At 55.2% G+C, this 23638-nt stretch overlaps 2 protein-coding genes across 4 annotated transcripts in view; one reads left to right on the forward strand and one right to left on the reverse strand.

Annotated features, from left to right (window-relative positions):
• Nucleotides 1–2497, forward strand: part of SPMIP11 (sperm microtubule inner protein 11) — a 28024-nt gene extending 25527 nt beyond the window's left edge. The window contains 2 exon segments of the mRNA XM_088799082.1: nucleotides 1663–1807; nucleotides 2274–2497. Coding sequence (XP_088655208.1) covers nucleotides 1663–1807; nucleotides 2274–2322 — 194 coding nt within the window. The 3' untranslated portion in view covers nucleotides 2323–2497.
• A 352-nt stretch (nucleotides 2498–2849) lies between these two features.
• ADCY6 (adenylate cyclase 6) lies at nucleotides 2850–22672 on the reverse strand. Of its 3 annotated transcripts, none has more exons than XM_074325764.2 (22): nucleotides 22530–22672; nucleotides 17313–18171; nucleotides 13716–13865; nucleotides 13191–13312; nucleotides 12986–13097; nucleotides 12689–12816; nucleotides 12059–12217; nucleotides 11830–11971; nucleotides 11587–11715; nucleotides 11303–11328; nucleotides 10922–11069; nucleotides 10588–10685; nucleotides 10315–10402; nucleotides 10032–10148; nucleotides 9608–9766; nucleotides 9131–9309; nucleotides 8205–8240; nucleotides 7992–8121; nucleotides 7445–7708; nucleotides 6435–6639; nucleotides 5503–5627; nucleotides 2850–5310 (listed from the first exon to the last, which is right to left on the reverse strand). In XM_074325764.2, exons 2-22 carry the CDS (start codon nucleotides 18168–18170, stop codon nucleotides 5185–5187), a joined length of 3501 nt encoding a protein of 1166 aa, XP_074181865.1. In that variant the 5' UTR covers nucleotide 18171; nucleotides 22530–22672; the 3' UTR covers nucleotides 2850–5184. The 3 variants fall into 3 exon arrangements, with proteins under 3 accessions (XP_074181865.1, XP_074181864.1, XP_019580248.2); XM_074325763.2 differs by lacking the exon at nucleotides 22530–22672 and adding an exon at nucleotides 20191–22454; XM_019724689.3 differs by lacking the exons at nucleotides 2850–5310; nucleotides 5503–5627; nucleotides 6435–6639; nucleotides 22530–22672 and adding an exon at nucleotides 20191–22463 and having other exon boundaries at nucleotides 7696–7830.
• Nucleotides 22673–23638: the final 966 nt, after the last annotated feature.

Here is a 23638-nt window from a genome sequence, read left to right on the forward strand (position 1 = left end):
AATGCCTGCTTTACCAATCTTACAGAATTGCTGTGAGGATCAAACCAAAAATGAGACAATTTAGGAAAATACTTGTGTATTATTCTGTGCTATGCGTTTGAGGAGTTACAGTAAGACTGAGCACTCGCTTTGGAATTTGAACTGAGGTTAAACTCCAAACAAGTTGTGTGACCTTGGGCAAGTTCTTTTAACCACTTAACTTCTCTGGACCATCTGAAAATGGAAATAATACTCTAGCATTGTGTGAAAGTTAGAGAAACTTTAAAAAGCATCTAGGACAAACTACGAATACATGCCATAACTTGTAGGAATGTCCAGGGAATTATGCTATATAAAGAAAGCCAATCCCAAAAAGATCACATACTGTATGATGCCATTTATATAACATTCTTAAAATGACAAAATTATACAGAACAGATTGATCACCAAGGGCGGCCTAGGGGCTCAGGGTATGGCTATAAAAGGGCAACTTCAGGATCCTGTAGTGATGGAACTGTTCTATAACAATCTGTTAATATCATGGCTATAATGGTTGTAACACGGGACTGCAGTTTTGTAAGATGTTACCATTGGGGAGACATGGGTGAAGGGTACACAGAACCTCTGTGTATCATTTCTTACGACTGTACGTGAATCTATAATTATCACAAAATTAAAGTTTAATTAAAAAAACTAAGATGCTTTCAGAAATTAAAGACATATGCATGAAGGAATATCTAAGAGTTATTTCTAATAACAAACCTTTTAAAAGATTGTCAATTAATAGGAAAATAACTAAGTCAAAATGTAACGTCTACTCAATGGTATATTATGGATTTTTTAAAAAATAATGATTACAAAGACTATATAAGCAGACTATTAGGATATAATTCTAAGTTTTCAAAATATACAAGTTTTATACACTGGTGTAATTAGATTTATCCAAATAGGTTTATCCAAATAAAGAGTGAAAATACAAAAAAAAAAAAAAATCTACACAGGTCTGACATTATTTCAAAATTTTAAGAACACCTAGTACAACATTTAGAACATGATTGGCATTTGATAAATGATATCTATTAGCAGTATGTAAACTTGAGCTGATAGCATTGCTAAGTTTCAGAGATTTACCTGGTATGAACAAAGGAAGGAATTACTTCAGAAAGGAGGGAAGGGAATGAGGATGCTTGAGCCCCAGGGGTGGGGGGGTGAGGGAGGAAATGAACCTGTGGACCCATCTTCTATATTTCCCAAGTGGGTTGACCACTTGTTTTTCCACTGTTCTAGCACTTGGGGAAAGTTCTCTTAGAGATGGGCTTAGTAGCAGCAGGAAGAACCAAGACTGATTCAACTGACCATGAAGGGTGTGAAATCCTGGAATCCGGAAGTAAAGCTGGGTGTGGTGACCGAATTCCTAGGAATCCCCAGCACCTGGTCAGGCCCAGTTGCTACCGTGTTTCCCCAAAAATAAAACCAGGACTTATATTAATTTTCGCTCCAAAAGACGCATTAGGGCTTATGTTCACGGGATGTCATCCTGAAAAAGTCATGCTAGGGCTTATTTTCCAGTTAGGTCTTATTTTCAGGGAAACCCGGTATGTTGGGCTTGTGCTGCCCTGAGGCACAAAAGGGAGCAGAGAACTCAAAGAAACTGGCTAACCTGCCCTTCCCCAAACCATTCAGTCCCCAATCAGGTCTTCAGAGTCCCCTTGACTGATGCTCAGAACGTCAGCTTCTGGAGGTCCCACATCCCAGGTGTGCGCCCAGAGGACACCATGCCGTGGATCCGCAGCCCTCGCCACTGCCTCATTAAAAGCCCAATGACCAGGTTAGGCTGGGAGGAGTGAGGTGGGGAGACCAAGGGAAGTACTACTCCACCCCCTTCACTTAAACCCTTAGAGACTATTTCACTCTACTCAGAGTTAGGGAATGGAAGAGGTGGTTTTGGTCTTACCAGGGAAAGCTGGCCCCAGAATCTGGGCAGTGGTGGCATCAAAGGAGTTAAAGATTTGTGTGTGTTTGTGTTTCGCCTTATGGACGTGACTTCTGAGCAGCACAAGAGTTGCCAGCATTCCTGTGGGAGTCCTGTGCTCCCTCCATCGCTGCCTCCCCGCCCCTCCAGCCACCATCCATTGGCAGCAGGCCTACTTCCCATCACTACCCCTGCCCATTCTTCCCTGCGGCAGTCTTGGGAGCTATGTTTAAGGGCCCCCCGACCACTACCCCCTACCCCCACCCCCCCACACACACACATTCCAGCCTGGCCTGGCTGAATCTGAGACCCTCTTTTCCAGGTTTATGGATCACTCTATTCTCAATGACAGAAACTTCAGTCTCTATTGAACAGGATGTGTTTGCAGAATGACAAGAGGGGCCATGGCAGGAGGGCAAAGGAGGGGAAGACGAAGGAGGTGTCCTGGTTCTGACGGCTGACCAATGGGAGGAGGGCATCAAGAAAGCAAAGTAAACAGATTGGACTAGAAGTCACTTGTATGCATTGCAAGGAGGGGGAGGGAAATCGTCCCAATGCCTAGATTCCTAGGAGATCAGGTAGGTGAGCGAGTCTCGAAAAAGCCAGAACTTGGTGTTTGGTTTGGGAGGGGCCAGGACACTGGAATGACCATCACAGCAGGTCCTGCCTTCATCTGAGGAAGGGGTTTGAGTGACACATCTGGAAAGACACACTGGTCCTCATGATGCTAAACGGCCCAGAGTAGTCATGCTGTCTGAACAGTGCAGCTTCCCCTTGACAGGGAGAAAACCAGAGGAAGCCTTCTGCCCACAGACGAGAGGTCCACAGAGCCCGCGGCGTGGGCAGGAGTCTGCCTCCTACACCAACCCGGGTCCCAGAACAGCTGCAGAGAACGGAATTTTACAAAGAGTTTGATTTTTATTGATATTTAAATATATTAAATATTTCACTGAAATACATGGTACATCACCCTGCCCCCCTCCCACAGTGGTTACATTATAAAACCGAAGTCCATGGCCCTCCCATCCACTGACTCCCCCACCAACTGGTGAGGAAGGGGGCAATGGTAGCCCAGGGGAAGGGTATGGCTGGCACTGTGGTACGGGGAGCCAAGGTCTGGACAGGCCCTTCCCACCTGGCAAAAAGCAGAGACAGGTCACCCAAGAATGAGGTCTTCTCACTCTGGTTTCCTTATACCCTCACCCCCAACCCCATGGCTCCAAGCAGTCCCTTCCTATCCAGGGATATGGCTGGGGGAAGGGAAGCTGATTTTCTGTCTGGACCAATTAGTCTTTTCCCCTCCTCCTGCCTTGGCTAATGAAGTGCCTAATGGCCTATTTGGTTGATGCCTGAAGATCCTGCAAGGCAGGCAGTTCGAGCCAGGAGCTGGAGTCAGACAGGGCACGAGGAAGACCAAGAGTGCCACTTGCCCCTTCTACTCCCAAACCCAGCAATTCCGGGACCCTCTCTCCTTTGCCTCTGTAATCACCTCCAAGACAAAGCAATCTTCAAGCAAAATTCAAGCTAATGCCTCTGATTTAATTAGGTACAGATGGAGAAACCAAGGCACCAACTAATACAAGCCAGAGGCAAGGAGGTTGCAGGGAAAAGGATAAAAGGAAGGCAGCGTTAGGAAGGGAATGTAGAGTCCAGCCTCCTAACCCTCCTGCAAGCCCTTGCAGGCTTCACAGGGATTGGGTAGCCAGGAACATGCTAGACTCAGGCTTAAGGCTGGGGAAAGCCAAGTTTCGGGTTCCCCTGCCCCATCCCCTAGTACCAGTATCTGGGTCCTCAGAGGGATCCCATGCTACCCCAGACCCAAAGCATACCATGTCCCAGGACACCAGCTGGGGAACCCAGGAAATTCCTGAGCCTCTGCCCACCAAACCCCAGACAGTTCAGGCTTGGTCCCTGCCCCAGGCAAGGACAGTCATGCTGCACACATGGCCCCCAAATGGCACTTAGGGATTTGGCACAAAAAGGACTCCTCTCCCCAGAACGCCCCCTTCTCCTGCTACCACACCCCACCTCACTCCTGTGCAACCTGGGTATCTGTCTCCATCCCTTGGAACTGTAAAGCCTGCCTTATTCCCAGAAGACGGAGGCGCACAGGAGAGAGGCAGCCCGGGGTGGAGAGCTGAGCAGCAGGAGCCCACGGACACACACAGCTCTGGAAAACAGACACGCACACAAAGACAGACACGCATGCACATTACACAGACACACAGGCCCTCCCCAGGGCCCAAGGCCTGGGAGGACAGGTTTGGATCAGGGATATCTTCCTTCATGCCCTGTCCCTTTTCCAATTTGGCAACAGAAGGGGTGGAGATGCTGTATGCCCCCTCGCCAGCTGACAGCAAGAGAGCCCTGGGGCAGAGTGCCCTGGTCCTGACTGTGGGGGCTCTCGGATCAGTCTGGCCCCACCCCACTCCCGGGCCAGCCGACTTTCTTTGGCATGTGCAGGTGAATTTCCAGCTCCTGATCGGACAACCCCACACAAATGCTTGCTCTCCGGCTGGGCATTTTCACAGTACCAGTGAGGCCACACACCTCTTTCCCTGGAGCTTTGCAGGAACTGGGGCTAAATCTGAGCTGACAAAAGTCCCTTTGTTCCCCTTTGGGGACAGATCTTGGGACTAGGATTTGGCAAATGGAAACATTCCCCTGAAATGTGGACAGAGCCAGGTCCCAGAGCGTCTCCCTCCTCTACCCAGTGCCTACGAAGGAGACCTGGCTCAGGAAGAGGGGTCCCCAGGACCATGCTGGGCTGCAGGCATAGGAAAGGCAAGCATGGAATAGGCACTCCTCATGCCTGCCCAGTCTTTGTACAAAATATTCCCAGAAAAAAGGGAAGAAGGGCCCAGCCCTGAGCCTGTTGCCCAGACAGGGAAAGGGTAGGCATGGCAAGCTGCCGTTTTCATCTCTCAGGCAGGAGGGCTCCCACTGCCTCTGCCGCTGCCCCCTCCCCTGCTCCCAAAAGCTGGAAGAAAGGAGAGGGAACAGGTCTGTCCAATTTAAAAAGAGAGTCACTTGCAAAATCCTCTTGGTATCCCCTCGTTCTCCAGCCTGAGGGCAGACGAGCATGGTCCAAGCCCAGCCTGCTGGGATGTTCCTTTTTGTGGTCAGCAGGGTCTGGAGGCTCAGGGCCCTGTGCCGCAGCTCCATCCAGGGAGTGCAGAGTCCACTCAAAGGCCCACCTTGGTCCCTTCAGCTGAATTTGTAGCTGGGCCCTGCTAACTGCTAGGGCCCCCATTGAGGAAGTAGGTGGTCATCTCCCCCTTGCCCTTCACCTTGACCACCCCTCGACACTCCAGCTGGTAGCCCTTGGCAGCTAGAACCTGGTACAGGTCCGTGGTCACCTGGGGAGTGGGAGGGGAGACTGCTTAGCCTGGGATCCTTCCAGTTACATTTGCAGAGGCCCAGGGGTCCCCTCATCACTCTAGCTGCCCTCCCCCAATCCCCACCCCATCAACCACAGCACACTGCCACCCTCCCCCTGTCCTAGCGAGTGCAGAGAGGGACCTCCCAGGCTCTGCTCACATTCCCCTTACCTGGATTCGGTCAGGGACCCCTGTGCTGTCCATACGGCTAGAGACATTCACTGTGTTCCCCCAGATGTCATACTGTGGCTTCCGAGCCCCAATGACGCCTGCCACGACTGGGCCCATGTTGAGTCCTGGGGGGGGGGGGGGAGCAGCAAGGCACTGAGACAAGCGGCTGTTCCAAGGTCAGCCCAGGGAGGCATCCCGCCTTTAGAAGGACCCACAGAAGAAACTGGCAAACGGACAAGTGTCCTGGGTGTAAAGAATGGAAGATCTGGGCCTGTCAGCAGAGAAGCTCCCCTGACTCAAGACAGCTATACTGTAAGAGAACGTACACTGTGCCGAGCAGGCCAATATGCATTTCCATTAGTTATTTCATCCTCTCAACAGCCCGAAAAGGTAGGTATCATTATCCCCATTTTACAGATAAGGCAAGTGAAGCTTATGAAGTTAGGGGACTCGCTAACTAAGTAAGTGGAACATCCAGAATTCAAACCAGTCTGACTCCAGAACCCATGTTATTAACCACTCCCATCCTCAGTCCATCTGAGAGGAAGTGCCTTTTATCAGACTGGCCACAGACAAGGGCACAGGCACTGGAGTTTACATCAACCTGGTTTTGAATCCCAGCTCAGCCACTTACTTACTAGTTATTTGACCCTGGACGAGTCATTTAATCTCTCTGAGAGTCAGTCTCTTTACCTGTGAGAGGGGATAATAATGTGAGGATTGAAAGGTGCTCACAAAGGTCTGAGACAGTGCCTAGCATAGCTGGCCCTCAATAAACGACCTGGCTTTCGTATAAGACAACATAGGAGGAGAGAGAAAAGGAAACCCCACATGAGTCCTGATGGGGAACGTGTGATGCCATCCTGCTCCCTCAACTTCCGCCAGAGACAGACAGCCCTGGGAAAACCCGCCAGGCAGCCAGGCCCTCTCACCGATCTTCATCTGGAAGTTGTTGAAGGAGTGCTCGTTGATGTGCTTCATCTGCTCCATGAGCCGCATGGCGTAGTCCGCGAGGGCGGTGATGTGGGAGCGGCCCACCTGATCATAGGTGCTGGCGTTCAGCCCGGAGGCAGCCATGTAGGTGCTACCAATCGTCTTGATCTTCTCCAGCTGCCGGAACCGCTCCTCACTGATGATCTGGAAACACAGGGAGACCCGGAGACCCAGCTGTCAAGGCAAAGAGGCCAAACCCAGCCTTGCCCCAGTGCTCATTCCTTGCCGTGCCTTGGCCCCCTGCCCCCCCTTGCCCTGTTGCAACAGTTCCCCCCCTTTTAGTGAGAGAGCCCCCGCTTCCAGCTGCTGCTCTCAATGCAAGACCGAAGAGCCAGGAAAACAGGTCTCCCTCACCAGGCAGCGGTCAAAACCCAGGCCAGGGCTTGAGCAGAGCTTCTGGTCAATGCAATAGCTCAGTGGCAGAACCCAGAACCCAGAACCGCAGAAAGAATATCGGGCACCAATTATTCCAACCCTCACCTTTTGGGAAAGTCCCAGAGTGAGGAAGTGCCTCTGCCCCAGAACAGTGAACACCCTATTCCTGTCCTGGGTCTTCAGGACACTTCCTCACACTTCGCTTCCATTTCCTCTATTCAGGGGACCATCTTGCGGACTTGGCCTCATGGGGCTCTGTCCACAGACCACTGCTTTCTTCTTCTGTGACATCCACCTGGTACCGATCCTGTTCCTCCCGATCCTCTCGTCGTCCTCTGCTCCCCGACAGTGATGACCCTGCCCCACTGGGCTCACCTTCTTGCTGCCTCTAACACCTTCATGGGTCCCTATTCTGCCTCCACTGGACCTACCCTTACCCCTGCCCCTGACCTCTCTGGGTCCCATTAAACCTCCCTCCCTTCTCCCAGTACCTCCCACCCCCTCCAATCCTGGTCTTCTCAGCCACTCTCTGTTCTCCCTACTCTCTGCCAGCACCAGCCGAGTGGACCAGTACCTCGTCAAAGTCCGCAATGATCTCATTGAGCAGCCGCAGGCACTCGACACCCTCATTGTTTGCCTCCAGCTCCACATAGAACTCAGAGAAATTGGCGATGGAGGCGAACATGACAGCCACACACTCGCACGACTGGTAGTAGAGCTCATCGTTCCGGCGCTCCCGGGCCAGGAAGTGGGCGGCCACGTCCTTGGGCAGAATGTTATGCAGCAGCCGCCGGTTGTAGGCCTGCAGCTCCTCCATCTCCTCCTTCTCCCCTGTTGCCTGTGGACACCACACCCATCACCCATTGCCCAACATTCACAGGGGTGGGTGCCACGGCCAACACCTGGAGATGGGCATCAGAGGGAACCACGTGGAAGAAGCAAGGCATGGACAGATGAGGCCTAAAGAACAGGCAGAGGGGTAAAGGGGGCAGGGACGGGATGGACACAGAGAAGGCATGGAACCAGGGCAGGCCTGAAGACTGGCTAGCTAACCAGAATGGATTTCTGGCTTGGCCCGGGCTCTGCCCCCAAAATCCTCCCCTTCCCCTGTCCCCCGTCACCTGCAGTTTCCAGAGGAAGTCCAAGCGGGCAGTCGATTCCACCTGCTGAGCGTGCAGATACAGCGCCAGTGCAAACACCAGCAGAATCACGGGGGTCATATATTTGAGTGCCACCCTCCCCGGAGCTGAGCTGAGGGTAAGCAGAGGCACGCTCAGTGTCTGAAGGAGCCATCTGGCAGCCCGACCCTTCACTGCCTCAGATCCCTCACTCACCAGTCCAGCCCATCGTAGGTTGTATTGGAAGAAGCCCTGGCAGGAAGACACAAGAGACAAAGTCAAGTTCTCCTGGGTTGCTGAGTGGGGGCATGGAAGGGGAGACAGAAACGGCACTTACTGAGCACATACCACACATCAGACATTGGGCCAGCGCTTTTGCTGATATTAACGCATTAAAAGCAGAAATGTTACTCCTGACTCCTCTACTTACCAGCTATGTGACCTAGAACAAGTTGTTTAACTCTCCAAGCCTCAGTTTCCTCATTAATACAAAAGGGATCGGATCTAAACACTGCATGCAAAGGCACAGCACAGCGCCTGGCACGTGGCAAGCTACTAGTATCTTCACAACTACCCTGTGCTGTCGGTGGCATTGTCATTTTACAGGTGAGGGAATTGAGGCTCAGAGACGTTAACTCCCCTGTCCAAGGTCACATAGCTAACAAATGGCAGAGTAGGGATTCAAACCTAGTAGACTCCAGAGGTTCTTTTCAACTACACCAAGCTATGGCCACATCCCAAGGGGTGGGATTTACAGAGGAAAAGCCAGTGTGGTTTCCCAGGCAAAGCCCTCAAGCAGGAGTCAGAAGTTTTGGTTCCTAGCCAGGGCTCTGCCACCAAGCAGCTGTGTGAAACTACAAGAGTAGATATGAAAACATCATGCAAATTTGAGAGGGAATTTTTGTTTTTACTGTCTAGCCTAAAGGACACAGGAATTTCCCAGGACTGGGGTTTCCCTGGGGTGACCATTTGGGGTCAGATGCTGGGAGTTCCTCCACTGCCTCCTTCTCCCCCACCCCACAAGTGACGGATGAGTGGTGATATTCCAAGGGTCCAAGGGGCCTGGGCACCAGAGAGGCGCACAGTGTCCCAGCAGGGCCGGGGAGGATTCTGGGGGTAACAGGAACCAAGGATAAACTCACAAGCCATGGACGCCAAGCAGCAGGTCATAGTTGTCAAAGATGGTGGCTGGGGGACCCAGCAAAAGCAGCACCAAATAGATGAGCCCCAGGACCAAGATCATGGCCAACTTCCCGATGCTGTTGATGTGCAGGAAGACAGAGCTGGCCAACAGACTCAGCAGCGCGTTCCCGACAAAGTACTGGGGGCAATGGCAGAGGCGGTGTTGGGGGAAGGCAGAGGCCAAGGCACCCCCATGCAGAGAGAGCCCTGCACGCCCCTGCCTCCCCTAAGCTCCCCTACACCACCTCACACCTGAACCTTCTACACCCTCAACAGCCAGCCCCACAGCGCACCAGGGCCCCTGGCTGCTCCTAGCGTTGGCGACTCTGGTGAGATCCTGGGTCCCCAGTGCCCATCACCAGGCCTGGCACAGAGGGGTCAGTAACTGGTGTTGCTCAGGACCCCTGCCCCGCCCCACCTAAGCACTGCTTGAACACCTCAGGGAAGCTGCAGGTGGGTGCGGTGCCCTCACACAGGGGAGAATCCAGGCCCAGAGAGTAATTGAGCTGCTGCAGGTGGCATGCGGTGATGTCAGCAGGTGTTAAATTCAGCATCTGGGCTGCACAGGTCCGTATGGGGGTGTGGTTACAGGTGAACTGCAAAAATGGGGGGAAGTCTATCAGCGTAAACAAGGAGGGCAGGGGTTACAAGGGCCCTGCCCAGGTGCCTTATATCCCAGGGGCCCAAATTCTCACTGAGGGATGACCAGAGGTGGGGAGAGCAAGGAAGAGAGAGGACCGAGTTGATCTCACCCTCTCCTTTGGGAGAATGGGCTCCCTGAGGGCAGGAAATGTGTCTCATTCATCACTGTACCCCAGCACCCACAGCAGTGCTTGGCACACAGGAGGGGTGAACCTTTACCATGTTGGCGATGGCAGACGTAAACACAAGCAGGACCGAAAAGATGCCCACCGCGGTGCTGTGTGCCCGGGAGCGGACGATGCTGCGTGACAGACGTTGCAGGGCCTTCGGGAACAGCTGCAGACAGGCAGGGGATGCGCGTTGGAGGCCATGTCAGCCAGGGAGTCGGGCCACGCGAGGATGGGGCCCGATGGGAGAGGCACAGCCTTCTCCTCCACCTCCCTGTGTGCCCGCCCTGGCCCAGCTTGCCCTCCAGCACCAGCCCAGGAAGGCCCCTACGCACAGAGCCACAGGAGTACACGGTGCAGGTCAGCACGGTGATGAGCAGCAGCAGGAAGATCACAGCATAGATGGCAAGCATCGGCGTGGAGCTGGGGCAGAAGAGGGCCCAGGAAAACATTACTCTGGAAGACATGGGTGTCCTTGCCCCACTCCCCAGGGCGGGCGGGCGGGCGGGGCGCAGGCTCCAGGGACCGTGGGCTCGAGTGGGTGTTTAGGAAGTTCTGGGAAGTGCTGGAGGGAAGCAAGTCCACGTGAGGAGGGGCAGGGCTCTCACTGTGGGAAGATGAGGAGCTGGATGAAGCAGATGAAGCAGAAGACCAACAGGGCACAGGCCACGTAGGCTCCGAAGCGGGGGTCCACCTTCCGTGAGTACTGAGGGAGAGGAGGCTGAGTTGGCGCCGGCTCTGCCCTGGGGCAGCAGCGCACTACCAAGGGCCTCGAGGGGGAGAAGCAGTCGGCCCAATTGATAGGAATCCCCACTGTGCCCTGTGGTCACCCCCCCCAATCCCCAAAAGCCTCTCCTGTTCCCTCACCGGTGCTCAGACTTCCTTGCCTGGATCCCCCCTCCTCCCCCAGCCCGCGTTCATCTGCCCCAGTGTCCCCCAAACCTTCTTTTCAAGATCCTCTCTCTGGAAGGTGAGCAGGAACCGGCGCACGTGGTCCTTGCGCAGCTGATCGATGCTGCGCGCGTCGATGGCACGGCCCAGGAACTCGTCCACCTCATCCTCGGGGTTCAGGGCATCTTGTGCACCCCGGCTGAGGGCAGGGGACATGGCCTCACCAGGTGCACGAGCATAGCCATGTGAGAGGCAATGAGAAGGGAAGGGCACGGGCAGCAGCGAGAGCAGGGGATGTGAGCGGGGCTGCGGCACCTGCTCCCACACGACACAAAGATCCAGGAGAGAGGGGGACCTCCACTCCCCCATCCCTGTCCCAGGTGCAGTGCCTTCCCCTCCTCCTCCTCCTCCCCCCTCAGTAGCCTGACTTACTTGTCTTTGCTGGAATCATCAATGCCCTGGAGAAAGGGACAGAGTATGCAAGTGAGGTGAACATCATCTGCCCTGCTTCCCTGTCCCCAACACTGTGCTGAGTGTTCCCCCATCCACGTTGGGGGACTTGGGGCCCCTGGGATGAAATCATCCCTCCTACTCCCAATAAGAGAGATCATACATCGAGATGGCAGCCACAACAGGTAGGCGGAAGAGGGCAGGGAGACAGAGTGTTGAGGGAGACGAGAATGTGAGGCCCAGGTCCTGGGGCTACGGGCCCTCACCATCTGGCGGAAAGCCTTGGAGTCCTTGGTCCGGGAGAAGGCACGGTCGGGCACCCAGCGTGGCATCAGACCTTCCAGGGAGTTGGCCCGTGTCCGCTGCAGCTTGGCCAGCATGGCCTTCTCCTCTTTCTACGCAGGCAGCACAGGTCCAGGCTCAGGAAAGGGGCCCAGAGAAGGCCTCTGCCTGCGCCCCCATGTGTCCTTCCCCCCACCTGTCCGTCCCTGGACCCGCCCTGGCCTGACCCGTTTCTGGCTGGCGCCCAGGATGAGGAAGGTCTCAATGTGCTGCTCCTTGAGGTAGGCGTTGCGCTCCCCGCCACGGCCAGGCTCCACCTCGTAGTCGCCATTCAGGTACTGCAGCGTGGCTCGGGTGATGTGTATGCGGCTGTGCCAGGACAGGAGCGTGAGTCCTGGGCCTTCCCACCTTGCTCCCATCCTCACCACATCCTCACCACGGGGACCACACACTCACCCGGCCCGGCCCCCTGCCTCCATGTGGTTGGCCAGAGTCACGTCATTGGACCATACATCGAACTGCCATTTCCGCAGGCCAAGGACACCGCAGTGCACGCGCCCGCTGTGGATGCCTACACGCATGTTCACGTTCACTCCCGTCACCTCACGCACCAGCCTGGGAGGAGGCAGCTCTGGCTCAGCTCCTGGCAGGATCTGCCCCACTTCCAGCCCAGAGCCCAGGCCTTCTGCTCCCCTCAGAGCCACACGGGCAAGGGCAGACCCAGAGGCAGCAGCACACTGGCTGGACACGGGCGGAAGACCGCATGGGGCTCAAGGACAAATGTTTGAGAACTGTGGAACTGAGCTGCGAGAGGAAGAATCACTGTCCTCTTCATTGCGGGCCTGCTCAGCTGGTATTCTCTCTAGCCCTTATCCCCCTCACCCTGGCTCTCCCTACCCTACCCCACTGGCTGGAGTCTAAGGTGCACAGGGGTCTTTATACAGGCTAAAGAAAGAGCCATCCCTCTCCTCAGTGATGGATCTCAAAGATAGAGACTGAGGAAAACACGCTAAGGGACATATCAAAGGGTAGCAGCAGTCTGAGGCCCCCTCAGTTCCAGGAAGGCTGGGAGTGGGCTCTGCTTACGAGATGGCCTCGATCATGTCCACCCCCATCTCCACACAGCAATGCGCGTGGTCTGCCCTGGCCTCCGGCAACCCCGACACACAGTAGTAACAGTCCCCTAAGATCTTGATCCTCAGGCAGTGATTCTCCTAAAGGGGAAAGAGTTGGGGGAGAGTCACCCTTACTCTCCTGCCCACCCCGTCTGCTGCCCCACCACCCTCACTGCACACACCATCTGCCCCCACACCCCCAGCCTGCCACCAGTGAGGCTGTGCTCTCACCACAGTGGGTCCTACCCCCAAGCCCCAGAACCCTCACCGCTGCCAGCTTGTCAAACCGGGCAAAGAGCTCGTTCAGGGTCATAACCAGCTCCTGCGCAGTGCACTGGGATGCCAGGCTGGTGAAACCTTCAATGTCCGCAAACAAGATGCTGTGGATGACGGAAGAAGATGGAACGACCACATGGCCCTCCCAGACTCCCAGGTATCTCCCCCCCTTCCTGGCATCCTCCCACCCACCCTACCTGACATTGTCATGCTTCTGGATGTAGATCTTGTGGAACATCATGTCTTCTTTCTTTGTGTTGATGTCTTCTTTCATCTCCATGGCAACATGCTGGGGCAACACGGACAGCAGCAGCCGCTCCTAGACCAGTGTGGTTTCTGGTTTCAACAGGGCACCGCTACCTTCTTGACCTCACATTTTAAACCCTCCTGTTCCCTCCACATCCCCAGGGCCCTCTCAGTCTTCTCTAGAGACCTGAGCTTCCCTTCTGGACCATGGCCTGAGCCTCCCCCATCATAGCCCTCAGCAGATGGCCATCCCAGCCCGCTCTGACCACATCCCATTCAATCACCCCTCAGATGTGCTCTCATCCACTCCCTCCCACCCTCGGACAGGTCAGGAACCCCAGTGTCACAGGGCGTCTGATATACAATCAGGGAACCATTCACACTTAATGCATGGGGTCCTACGAAACAGCAGATCCAACCTTCAAGTTATTTGGGGGTAGGAGGGGGAAGGCCTCAGTCAGCGAGTGCAGCCCCACCTGCTGCCGATTCTCATGCTGTAGATGCAGCCGGGCCTGGATGTAACCGCGAGTCTCCTGAAAGGCCTGGCGCTGAGACACCTCAGCTGGGTAGTGCGTGCAGATGCCAATGACGTTGGTGCAGAGGAAGAGCAGCACGTTGGCACCGAGCTGCAGGAGAGGGCAGAGGGGTGACCACCTCAGCCACACACAGGCGACGAGCTAGGCTCCTGCGCCCTGTCTGTCTCCACGCTGTCCCCACCCCTACAATGCATCTCCCCAATTCCCCACAGGACCCCAGCTCCCTTCCTGGATCACGGCATGGCTAGAAATGAGATCTTTTCACAGCTCCTGGGAGCAGCACTAACCAGGGTCAGTTAAGTCATGGGCCTGAGCCCAGTGCACTGTGATTTCCTGCCAACAAACACCCCAAACAGAAGACAAATGCTGCTGCTTCTGCAGGTGGTTCTCCTTATAGGACAATGCCCACGAGACCTGAGCTTTACATCCTCCTGTGAGGGCCCAGGACAAGTCACCTCATTTCCCTGGGCCTGTTTGCTCATCTAGAACCTGAAAAGGGAGAATAAGATCGCTAAGGTCCCTCCCCACCCTGATATAATAATAATTACTGTTATTATTACTGGAGATAATTTGTTTGCTACCTAGGTGTCTTCTCCACAGTACAAGTGTATTTCTTACAACTCTGTGAAATACGTAACACTGTCTCATTTTAAAGGTGAGGGACTCAGGCCCAGAGAAGCTAAGTAACTTGCTCAAGACCACACCGCTGGTAGGGACTGGTGTGGTACTTGAGTCCAGGACAGTCTGTTTTCAAAGCCTGTGTCCTAACCCTACTGCACAGCACATTCCAGGTGTCAAAGGGTCCTACTCACTCCACTCACCCCGGCTCTGGAGGCCCCTCCTCAGAGCCCAAGCTTGGGAATTCATCAGTTCTATGGACACAAAGAACCTTTCCTAACTGGGAGAGTGCTACCACGACTGGCAACCCCCAACTCTTGGCCCAGCCATGCCCCACAGCCTAGAATCCTGGTCCCAGGATGTTCAGCCCTCTATCGTCATCGATGGAAAGCCGGCCTCCATGTTTCTGGAAATTCAGGGGTTAACCTGGCACTTGTGGCTCCACCCCAGACTTGGCTAGGGCAGGGCTCTGGTTTTAGGAGAAGGGAGGGAAAGAACACCAACTGGAAGTCAGGAGTTCTGGGCTCTGCCTGGAACCAGAAGTAGTCTTGCAAACTTGGGCAGGTCACTTAATCTCTGGGACCTCAGTTTTACTTTTTTGGGGTAAGATGGAGGGGTGTGTCCAGCTAATCCCTACGCCATTTCCAGCTCGGAGACTCTAGAATTGGCCTCCCAGTCTCCCTTCCCAGTCCAGCTTACAAGGCCCCCGTCCCAGCAGCAGGGGTGAAGAGGGGGGCATACTATCTCCCTCAGGGATTTCTAAGAATAGCCCCCAGTGGGGGAGAAGGAAAGGAGGGGTAAACCAGGCAACTTCCCTTCCTGGCCCCAGGAGCCCAAGAGGAAAATGTGAGTCATGGTAAAGGGAAGGGGAAGGGGGACGAGAGACTGAAATAGATCTGCACACAGACCCCCATCAGACTATGAGAAAATGGTGCCAGGGTCCCTGTAGGAGACTGGGTGAAACTCCCAGTGTGTCTGAATGAACGGGTCAGAGGAGACTGAAGGCTCCTTCCCATGAGCGTGAGCAGGGCCGGATCTGGGAAGGGGCTGCCCAGGGAGCCTACAAAGGACGCCACAGCCCTACCCCGTTCAGAACCCATAGGGCAGCTGGGCACAGGGAATGATCCTCAGCTCAGAGGAGGGGTATGGGACTGGCACAGGGGCAGGGGCAACGTTCTCCACTGGCCCCAAGAATGTACCTGCCGGGACCCACTGGGTGAGGCTGCAGCCATGTGCCCCTGGGGAGGCGGGAGGCTGGCATAGTCCTGGCCTCTATAGGGCTGTGCCTCCCCAGTCAGGCTCTGGGCCTGGCTCTGGGAATCATGCCAGCTGAGTGCAGGGAAGAGTCACTCACCCACCCCTAGCCAGCCAGAGAGGAGGAGGGGAACGGGAGACACCACCTCCAAGCTCCTCCTTCCCCAGGAGGGCAGTCCAAGTTCAAAGCCCATCAGGATAGCTACCCTGAAGGGAAGTAGGGGGCTAGCAGGAACAGAAGGACCCTGGTCTTTGAAGAACTTGGGAAGTGCCCTGCAGGCACGTGCTCCACACACAAAAGAGCTATAAAGTTACTTTTTAAAAGGTACTTTCTGTTCCGGGAGCACAGGGAGCACAGCTAGGTGGGGAAGGGCATCAGGCCAGAGGCACCCGGCTTCTCCCCTGGCTTCTCACCCTGGACACCCCAGGCAACTTCCTCTTCGTGGGTGGGGCCAGGGGGGCTATAGGCTACAAGCCCTAGGCAAGGAAGAGGCTGGCTCCCTCAAACCTTGAGCAAGACAGAGGACAGCACCCTCTAAACCAGGGTGCCCACTGCAGGATCATGAGGTATGCTGGTTGGGGGGCTGTGCTTGCAGCCGCCCCTGAAGGATCAGGTAGTCAAGACACCTGGTCTCTGCTCCCTGATCAGGGGGTGACGTGAGACGGCAGGCTCTACAGGCTCGTGTCTCTCTGAAAGGGCCTTCTCAGATGCCCCTTCACTGGGTACCACCCCCACCTGCACTTCCCTGCCCCAGGTGAGAAGCTGCCCTATCGGTTCTCCTCACGCTGGGAGAGGGCTGGGCCCTAACAGCAACATCAGGAGGTACATATTACTTTTATCTCAGTTTTATAGACTGGGAAACTAAGGCTAGGAGAGGCAAGGTTCGTTGTCTAGGATCTCAGAGAAGAACGCAGCCCATTGAATGACCCGGTCCTCCTTCAGCCAAGCCTTTATTTCTCTCACTCAACACCATGCTGTCAAGCCCCACCTGACGCCCACTCAGAACTCAAGGCAGCAGCCAGCCGGGGCAGAAAAACTGAAAGCAGGGCTGCCTGACCCCTGGTGCCCAGTGGGAGAGAGCGGGATGAGATCAGACCCTAACACCCCTCTGCTCCAGTCCGACCTCATTCGAACCACTCCCAGCCCAGGAGAGACCTGACCCGTTATCCATCAGCTTCCAGGCCTTGACCCAGGAGAGCGGCAACTCCTCCCTTGCTAACTCCATTTAAACCCGCTTGATTCCTCCAGATCACTACAGATAACTTTTCAAAGATGGCGTGAGGGCCTGGGTCTCAGTTGTCACCCTGGGGCAGACATGCCAAGGCCTGCACTAGCCTACACTGCCTTCCGGGCATGTATTATGTCTCTACAGGCTACACTACAATGTCAAGGGCCTCAGGCCAAAGAGCTGTACACTGTGGCCCACGGTGACAGAGCACAGGCTTAAATCCTGGAGCCCTCCCTCCCCTCAACAGTGCCCTCTACCCCAGATCCCAAATGGAGGCCAACTCCTGACACTGGGCCTCCCATTACTTGCCCCTCCTCCCAGATATAGCCAGACATCCCTGTACCCAGTATTCCCCCATGAGTCACCCACCCTTGATTACCAGACCCCTCTTCATTCTCGGCCTGGTGGCCCCATGCCTACCTCCCTGACCACCCACCTGCTTCCAGAGGAAGGCATCGCCACGGTTGAGCTGCCAAGCCAAGATCAAATGCAGAGTGGAGAGGCCCAGGCCGCTTAAGACAGCTGCCCGCATGCGGATGGGTAGAAGCGTGTAGGTGATGTAGACAAAGAACACAGGGCACCAGAGGCCTACAGAGGGGCTGTGGGGAGTGGCTGCCAGGGCGCCCCCGACCTGCACAGCCGCCAGGATGCCCAGCACCACGTAGCTCACCACCCACATGGAGTCCTGGCGGAAGCTGTGTCGGTTACACACCACCATGAGCACCACGAAGAGGATGGCGGCACAGGCCAGCAGAGCCACGTAGGCAGGCTGAGGGTGCGCAGGCGCGGCGTGGAAGGCCAGCAGCACAGCAGTGAGCAGCACGAGCACGGCCATCAGCAGCGTCAGGCTGCTCTGGTTCATCTGGAAGAAGTATCGCTGGTACAGGCGCTCCAGCTTGGCTGAGCGGAACTGCTTCGACTGGAACACCTGCAGCAGACGGCGCCAGCAGGATCGCCCGCTCCTGGGTGCCACACCGGGTGCCACCTCAGCCGCCCCAACTGCCGTCGTCGTCTCAGCATCCTCGAAGCCCAGTGCCACGGCCCGCAGCCCCAGCTCTGCGCCCTTGCCTGGGCCACCCCTCCGGACGAAGGCCTCATCCTGCCAGGGGCATCGAGGTGAGGCTGCAGGGGTGGGGCTGGGTGGCTGTGCATCCTGGAGGCAGCTCATATAGTGCGGTGCACAGAAACCACTGGTCCGAGTCCCGTGACGCAGGCGTTTCTGCCCATTACATTCACCCCAGGCTGTTTTCCGTTCATCCACTTTCGGGACCAGGAGGCCACTAAACCATGACATGCTGCCAGGAGGAAAGGAATGAGATGGTATTAATACCTCCTCACGGCCTGCCACCTCCAGTAGCTATCCTTAACTGAGCACTCCCCATTGCCAAGCTCCAGACACATCATCCTCATAAAACGAGGCTGAGAAGATGATGGTATCCCCATTCACCAGTATGGAAACTGAGACAGCGGGAGGTGAGGTAACTTGCCCAAGATCAAGCAGCCACATAAGTGTGAGAACCGAGATTCTAACCCACGTCCAATCTGACTCCAAAGCAGTACACTGAAACATTCACCTCTCCCCTAAAAGGCACTGATTTCCGGATGGTTACAAATTCGAGTGCCTGTGTCAATGAGCAAAATCACCCCTAATTCAGGAGAGTGCACACCCTGCACACAGGGGCAGCACCACCCCACACCAGTAGATTGTTGCCCCGGGAGTCCCAGTGGAGCCTGATCTGATTTTTCAACAGAAACTAGAAAAACAAAATGTAGATTTTAATGAAACATCTCCCGATTTTTAAGTGTTGGCAAGTAATTCACATTTTTCAATACTGTAAGCCAAATAAATCAAGTCTACGGAATGGATTCAGCCTGCAAGCTGCCAGTCGGTGACCTCTGTACAAAAGGGAAATCTTTCCACATCGTTCCCCATCACAGTCACACACTATGCACACTTCACCAAGTTAAATTCAACCTCTCCCTCAGGTCACAGCTTACATGGAACTTCCTCAGGAAAGATGTCCCAGCTAAGTTTGGGCCCATGTACCCTCTATACATGTCCTCCGTGGTACTTACCACAATTATAATTAAATCGTTCCTTGTTTAATGTGTGCCTCTGCTCCTCTAACTATACATTTTGTGAGGGTGGGGATTATATCTACTGGGGATGCCAAAAAATGTATACACACGACTTGTATTCATCTTTTGTTATCAGTGTATATTATTACAATTTTTATACAGTCTTTTCCTTTCTTAAAATGTGTATACATTTTTTCTGGCATCCTCTGTATTTTGCTCTGCACTTTTATCCTCAGCACCAAGTACTGAACTTGGTTCATAGTAGGGACTCAATAAATTTATGTTGAAAAGGTAGAAAGCTCAAGGACTTTGGTATAGAGCAGCTAACATGAGAGAATAACATAATGCTGATCTTATGATTCTTCACCTTTCTCACTGCACTTGGTCCTCTTAGCCTCTTTGCTGGCCCCCAGGATGCTGTGTCCAGGCCAGCCTAAAACCTTGCTGCTTGCTGTTCCCTTTGCCTGGAACAAGAGGTCCTCCAAGTCAAAAAGCTCAAATGTCCCCTTATCGTGAGTTTTCCCTGACCACTCTATTAAAATAGCAACCCCCTTTCCTGGCGCTCCTATCTCTCTCTCCAGCTTTATGCTTTCTTTTTCTCCACAGCTCTTATCAGCAACTGCCATTCTATATATTTTTCTTATTTGTTCATTGTCTGTCTCTCCTAACTGGAATGTCAACTTCACGAGGGCAAGGATTTGGGCCTGTATTGCTCATTGTTGTATCTGCAACACCCCTAGAGTCTAAATAAATGTTTACTGAGTGGACAGATGGATGGATAATACTCCTATGCACGTTCTCTGTGCTTTACACTTTTCAAGGTCCTTTCACATGCCTAATTCCATCTGATCTTTACCAAAACCCTGTGAAGCTGCTCCTATGGCCATCTGGGGCACAGGACAGATTTGACAGAAAGAAAGAAAAAAAAAGAACAGAGGTTCACTACAGGTTTATATAGCTCTCCCACGTTATAGAAATTAAGAGTAAGCGAATCAGCCCCAGAGCTCAGGTCTCCTGGAGGGAATGTATCTTGAACTGGGTGGGTGGACTCCATGATAATACCCTCAACGTGTCTCCTAGCTGAGCTCAGCTCCAGAGAAGGTGAGGATGAGAGCACTGTCATCCCTGGATGCCTGTGTCTACACCAGGGCCACACTCCTCCATGCTCACAGGGCACCCTGAGGGGCTCCTTGTACTTAAACCGCAGAGCTAACAGCACTCACATTTGTACTCACCAGGGGACAAGAGGACAGTACCCAGCGCTTGCCGCAGGTGGCCACAGGACCAGCTGCTCCAGCCAGACAAGCAGTACTCCCAGCCGATCCCCAGATGCCCACGAAGCAGAAGGTAGATTGTGATCGCTCTGCACAGCAGACACCCCCCACCCCGGTTCACCCTCTCCCACGTTCTCTTGGCATCCCTTCTCCTATATTCCACAGAGCAGCGCGCTCTTCAGCCCCTTAACATCACCAACAGCACCATCTGGAGGGACAGATCAGAAACCCAAGACTTTTAGTCAGACCGGCATTTTGCAAAAGGTCACCAAAGAAAGCCTGGCTCTTCAAAATACTTCATTAGAAGCACGATCTTTGGAGAGAGACCAGGTTTCCAACCATATTGTGATTATTCTCTAGCCTCATGGCCTTGGACAAGTTATTTAACCTCCCTGTATCAGTTTCTTCATCTGTAAAATGGGAATAGTAACCATTGTGAGGAAAGAATCTAACAGTACCGGTCACATTAGTACACAGTAAAATAGTTCTTCTCCCCACTCTACACCACTTTAAATCCAAAACTCTGCCAGTGTCCAAGAGATGGAAAGACAGGAAAGGCATGAACAACAAGAGGCATCACCCCAGCTAGTCAGCTGCCTGGTTCTATCAGTCCCTGCATCCTTGGCTGTCAGTCCCCAGAGCTGCTGGAGACAGAGCCCAGAGTGAGATTTCCCACCCCACCCCATGACATTTGCCTCAGCCTCCTCCCACTCATCAGTCCCCTGACCTGTTCTTCCCCCATCACCAGCACCACTGGCCCAGACCTCTGTTCCCAAAGGACCTGTGCCTGGCCATGTTCCCAGCCCCCGGGAAGCACATCCTATCATCTGGCTCATAGTCACAGAGGAAGGGGCAGACACTGTACAGGGGAACGCATGACCCTCCCCAGAACGCTCTGACTCCCACAAGGGGATCGTTTCAGAGCTCTATAATTGTCCAACCAACTGCAACCATCCCACCCTGGGCTCCACTCCAGGCACTGCCCATCTTGGAGAACTCATCCCATGCCAGGCAGGGAACAGGGGAGGGCACTGTTCAAAGCCACAAAACTTCCCTATATGGTCCCCCAACCCTCCTTGTCCAGGAACCCATCACTATGAACCACAGACCAACTCCCTCTTTCCCAGAGACGGTCTCCTGAGCCTGTGCCTCTGACCTTCTCCCTGGGCTCCCAATTGCTTTGCTCTCTACAGATCTGCTGCTCCAGGTACCACAGGCTCCCAACAGCAAGAGCCATGTCCATTCAGCCTCGCAGACCAAGGCCCAGTGTCTCCCAGACCTCAAGTACCTCCCAAATCCTGATCCTCCAGCCTGACACCCAGAGTCTGAAGCAGGCCAAGGCCCAGCCCCAAGAATGGCTCTGCCCGCTGCTTTGCCCCAACCCTCTTCCTAGCCACCTCCCGGCCATCCTTTCTCCAGGGCGCCTCTGCCCCTGCCCTCCTTGGCAAAAGGAGGCTCCAGGGGATTTAAATGGATTTCAGAAAGTTCAACGCAGAAGGCACTGCCCAAGCAGGCCCTTCAGTGCCAGCACCTCCCACCGTGCTGGGACGTGGGCCTCAATTTCAGGCCTTTCCAGATGTAGAGGAGCCTCCCCAGGGCCTGTATCTGGAAGCCCAAAGGCACGTCCTCTCTTCCCCAGCCTTTGGTCTCCCTAAAGAAGGCTCCCACCTCCACCCCCAACCAAACAAGCCCCACCAGGCTGCTCCACCTCGCAGGGGACTCCAGTAAGCAGAAGGTATGGGGCAAGAGTCCCACCTCCTGTTTCCACCTCTAGCTTTGCAGTCAGACCCGAGTCGGTTCTGAATCAAGTCTGTTCCCCGGACCCACCCTGCAGCAGCCCTAACACCACCCCTTTCATTCCCAAGGTCTAGAGGGAAAGGAGGGGGAATCCTGCAGTCAGAGGCATCCCTCCCTCCACCTAGGCTGCTTCCCCCTCCCCGAAATACAATCACTCTACCCCAGACTTGGAGGCTCGCCCCACGGCCCCGCAGCAAAAACCTCAGGACAGGACAGCGCCTCCCCCAGTGCACGCCTTTCCCACAGGTCGAAGCCAGCGGGGAATTTGCTCCGGGAGGAGGAAGAGACTCGTGCGGCCGGGAATGAGGGCCGGGAGCCTTGGGACCCCCATCACCTCCCCGACTGCCCTCGGCCAGTCCCCAGGGCTTCCCCCAAACACTCTCGAGATTCCCCATCTCTGCTTCCTCGCCCCCCAGAGAAACTCTCGGAACCCGGCGGGAGACCTCCAGCCGCACAGAGCACCAGGCGCCCGCTTCCCTCCCCCACTCCCGGGTGCGTCTCACCTGCCGGCCAGGGTCGGCGCCTCCCCCAGGCCCCCGCCCCGCCGCCCCCGCGGGCTCCGGCCGGCCGGCCGGCAGTCCCGCGGTCCTGCTCCGTGCCCGCGCGTCCCGGCCGTCCCTCCCGCCGTCCGCCGCTTGCCCGGCCCGCGCTCCCTCCCTGCTGTCCAGCGCAGCCGCCCTCTACCCCGGATCCAGAAGTCCCCTCCCCGCCAGCTCCCGGACTCCCCGCCTTAAAGGCACAAGCTCCTTTTGTCTGGGCACCCCTCCTCCTCCCCAGACTCCGGGCAGGGCGGCCCACTCCCCTTCGGAGGAACAGGGTAAGGGTGGGGGAGACTAAAGAAGGGGACCCTTCCCTCCGCGCGCCCCCTGCTCTCCTCCGGCCGCTCCCTCCCCCAGTCCTGGGAAAACAAGCGGCCACTGTTCTGGGATCAAGACCCCGGGGGGAGGGGGCCGTCCAGCCGGCTCCCAGTTCCCTCCACCCCCGGGCCGCATCCTCCAGCCTTCTCCTCCCACCCTCACTCCTGGGGTCTCGCAGCGCTCCCGCAAACCCACCCTCGTCAGCGATTACCCCCAGCCCCTCACACGGTTGGTCGGCTTCCTTCCTGTCTGGGACCCCTGGGGCAGAACCCCGCGCCCACTCCTCACCCCACCCTTCTCCCTCCCCCAACCCCCGCCCTGCCTGCCACTGTCCTGCTCCCTCCCGCGGGAACTCAGCTTAATAATTAATTAAGATTTCATTCCACAAGGCGCCAGGTGTGTGCGGCCTGCTTCCCCGCGCACCACTTTTTTCCTCCTCCCCCAACTGTCTGGGGCACCGGCCTCTAAGCGAACCTACTGCACCCAGAGCCCAGAAGGGGAACTGAAAAAGTGGCACTCTTCAGGCTGCCCGCAGCCCCATTCTCTCCGGGGATCCCCTCCCCCGCACCTGCCAACCTGCACAATCCCTCCCTCAGCACCTTTTACCTAAAGGGTTGTGCTTCCCTGCTGAGGTGGGGGGTGGGGGGAGGGTGCATTGCTAGGCACACGAACTGAGAAACTGGGACTTTTATTTATTTCCACGTTTTCAAGCGCGGAACAGCAGCCAAAGTTACCAGGGTGATGGGGAAATCACG

The sequence above is a fragment of the Rhinolophus sinicus genome, chromosome 1, assembly GCF_057876585.1.
Source record: "Rhinolophus sinicus isolate RSI-liver-muscle chromosome 1, RSI-T2T, whole genome shotgun sequence".
NCBI classification, from domain to species: Eukaryota; Metazoa; Chordata; class Mammalia; order Chiroptera; family Rhinolophidae; genus Rhinolophus; species Rhinolophus sinicus.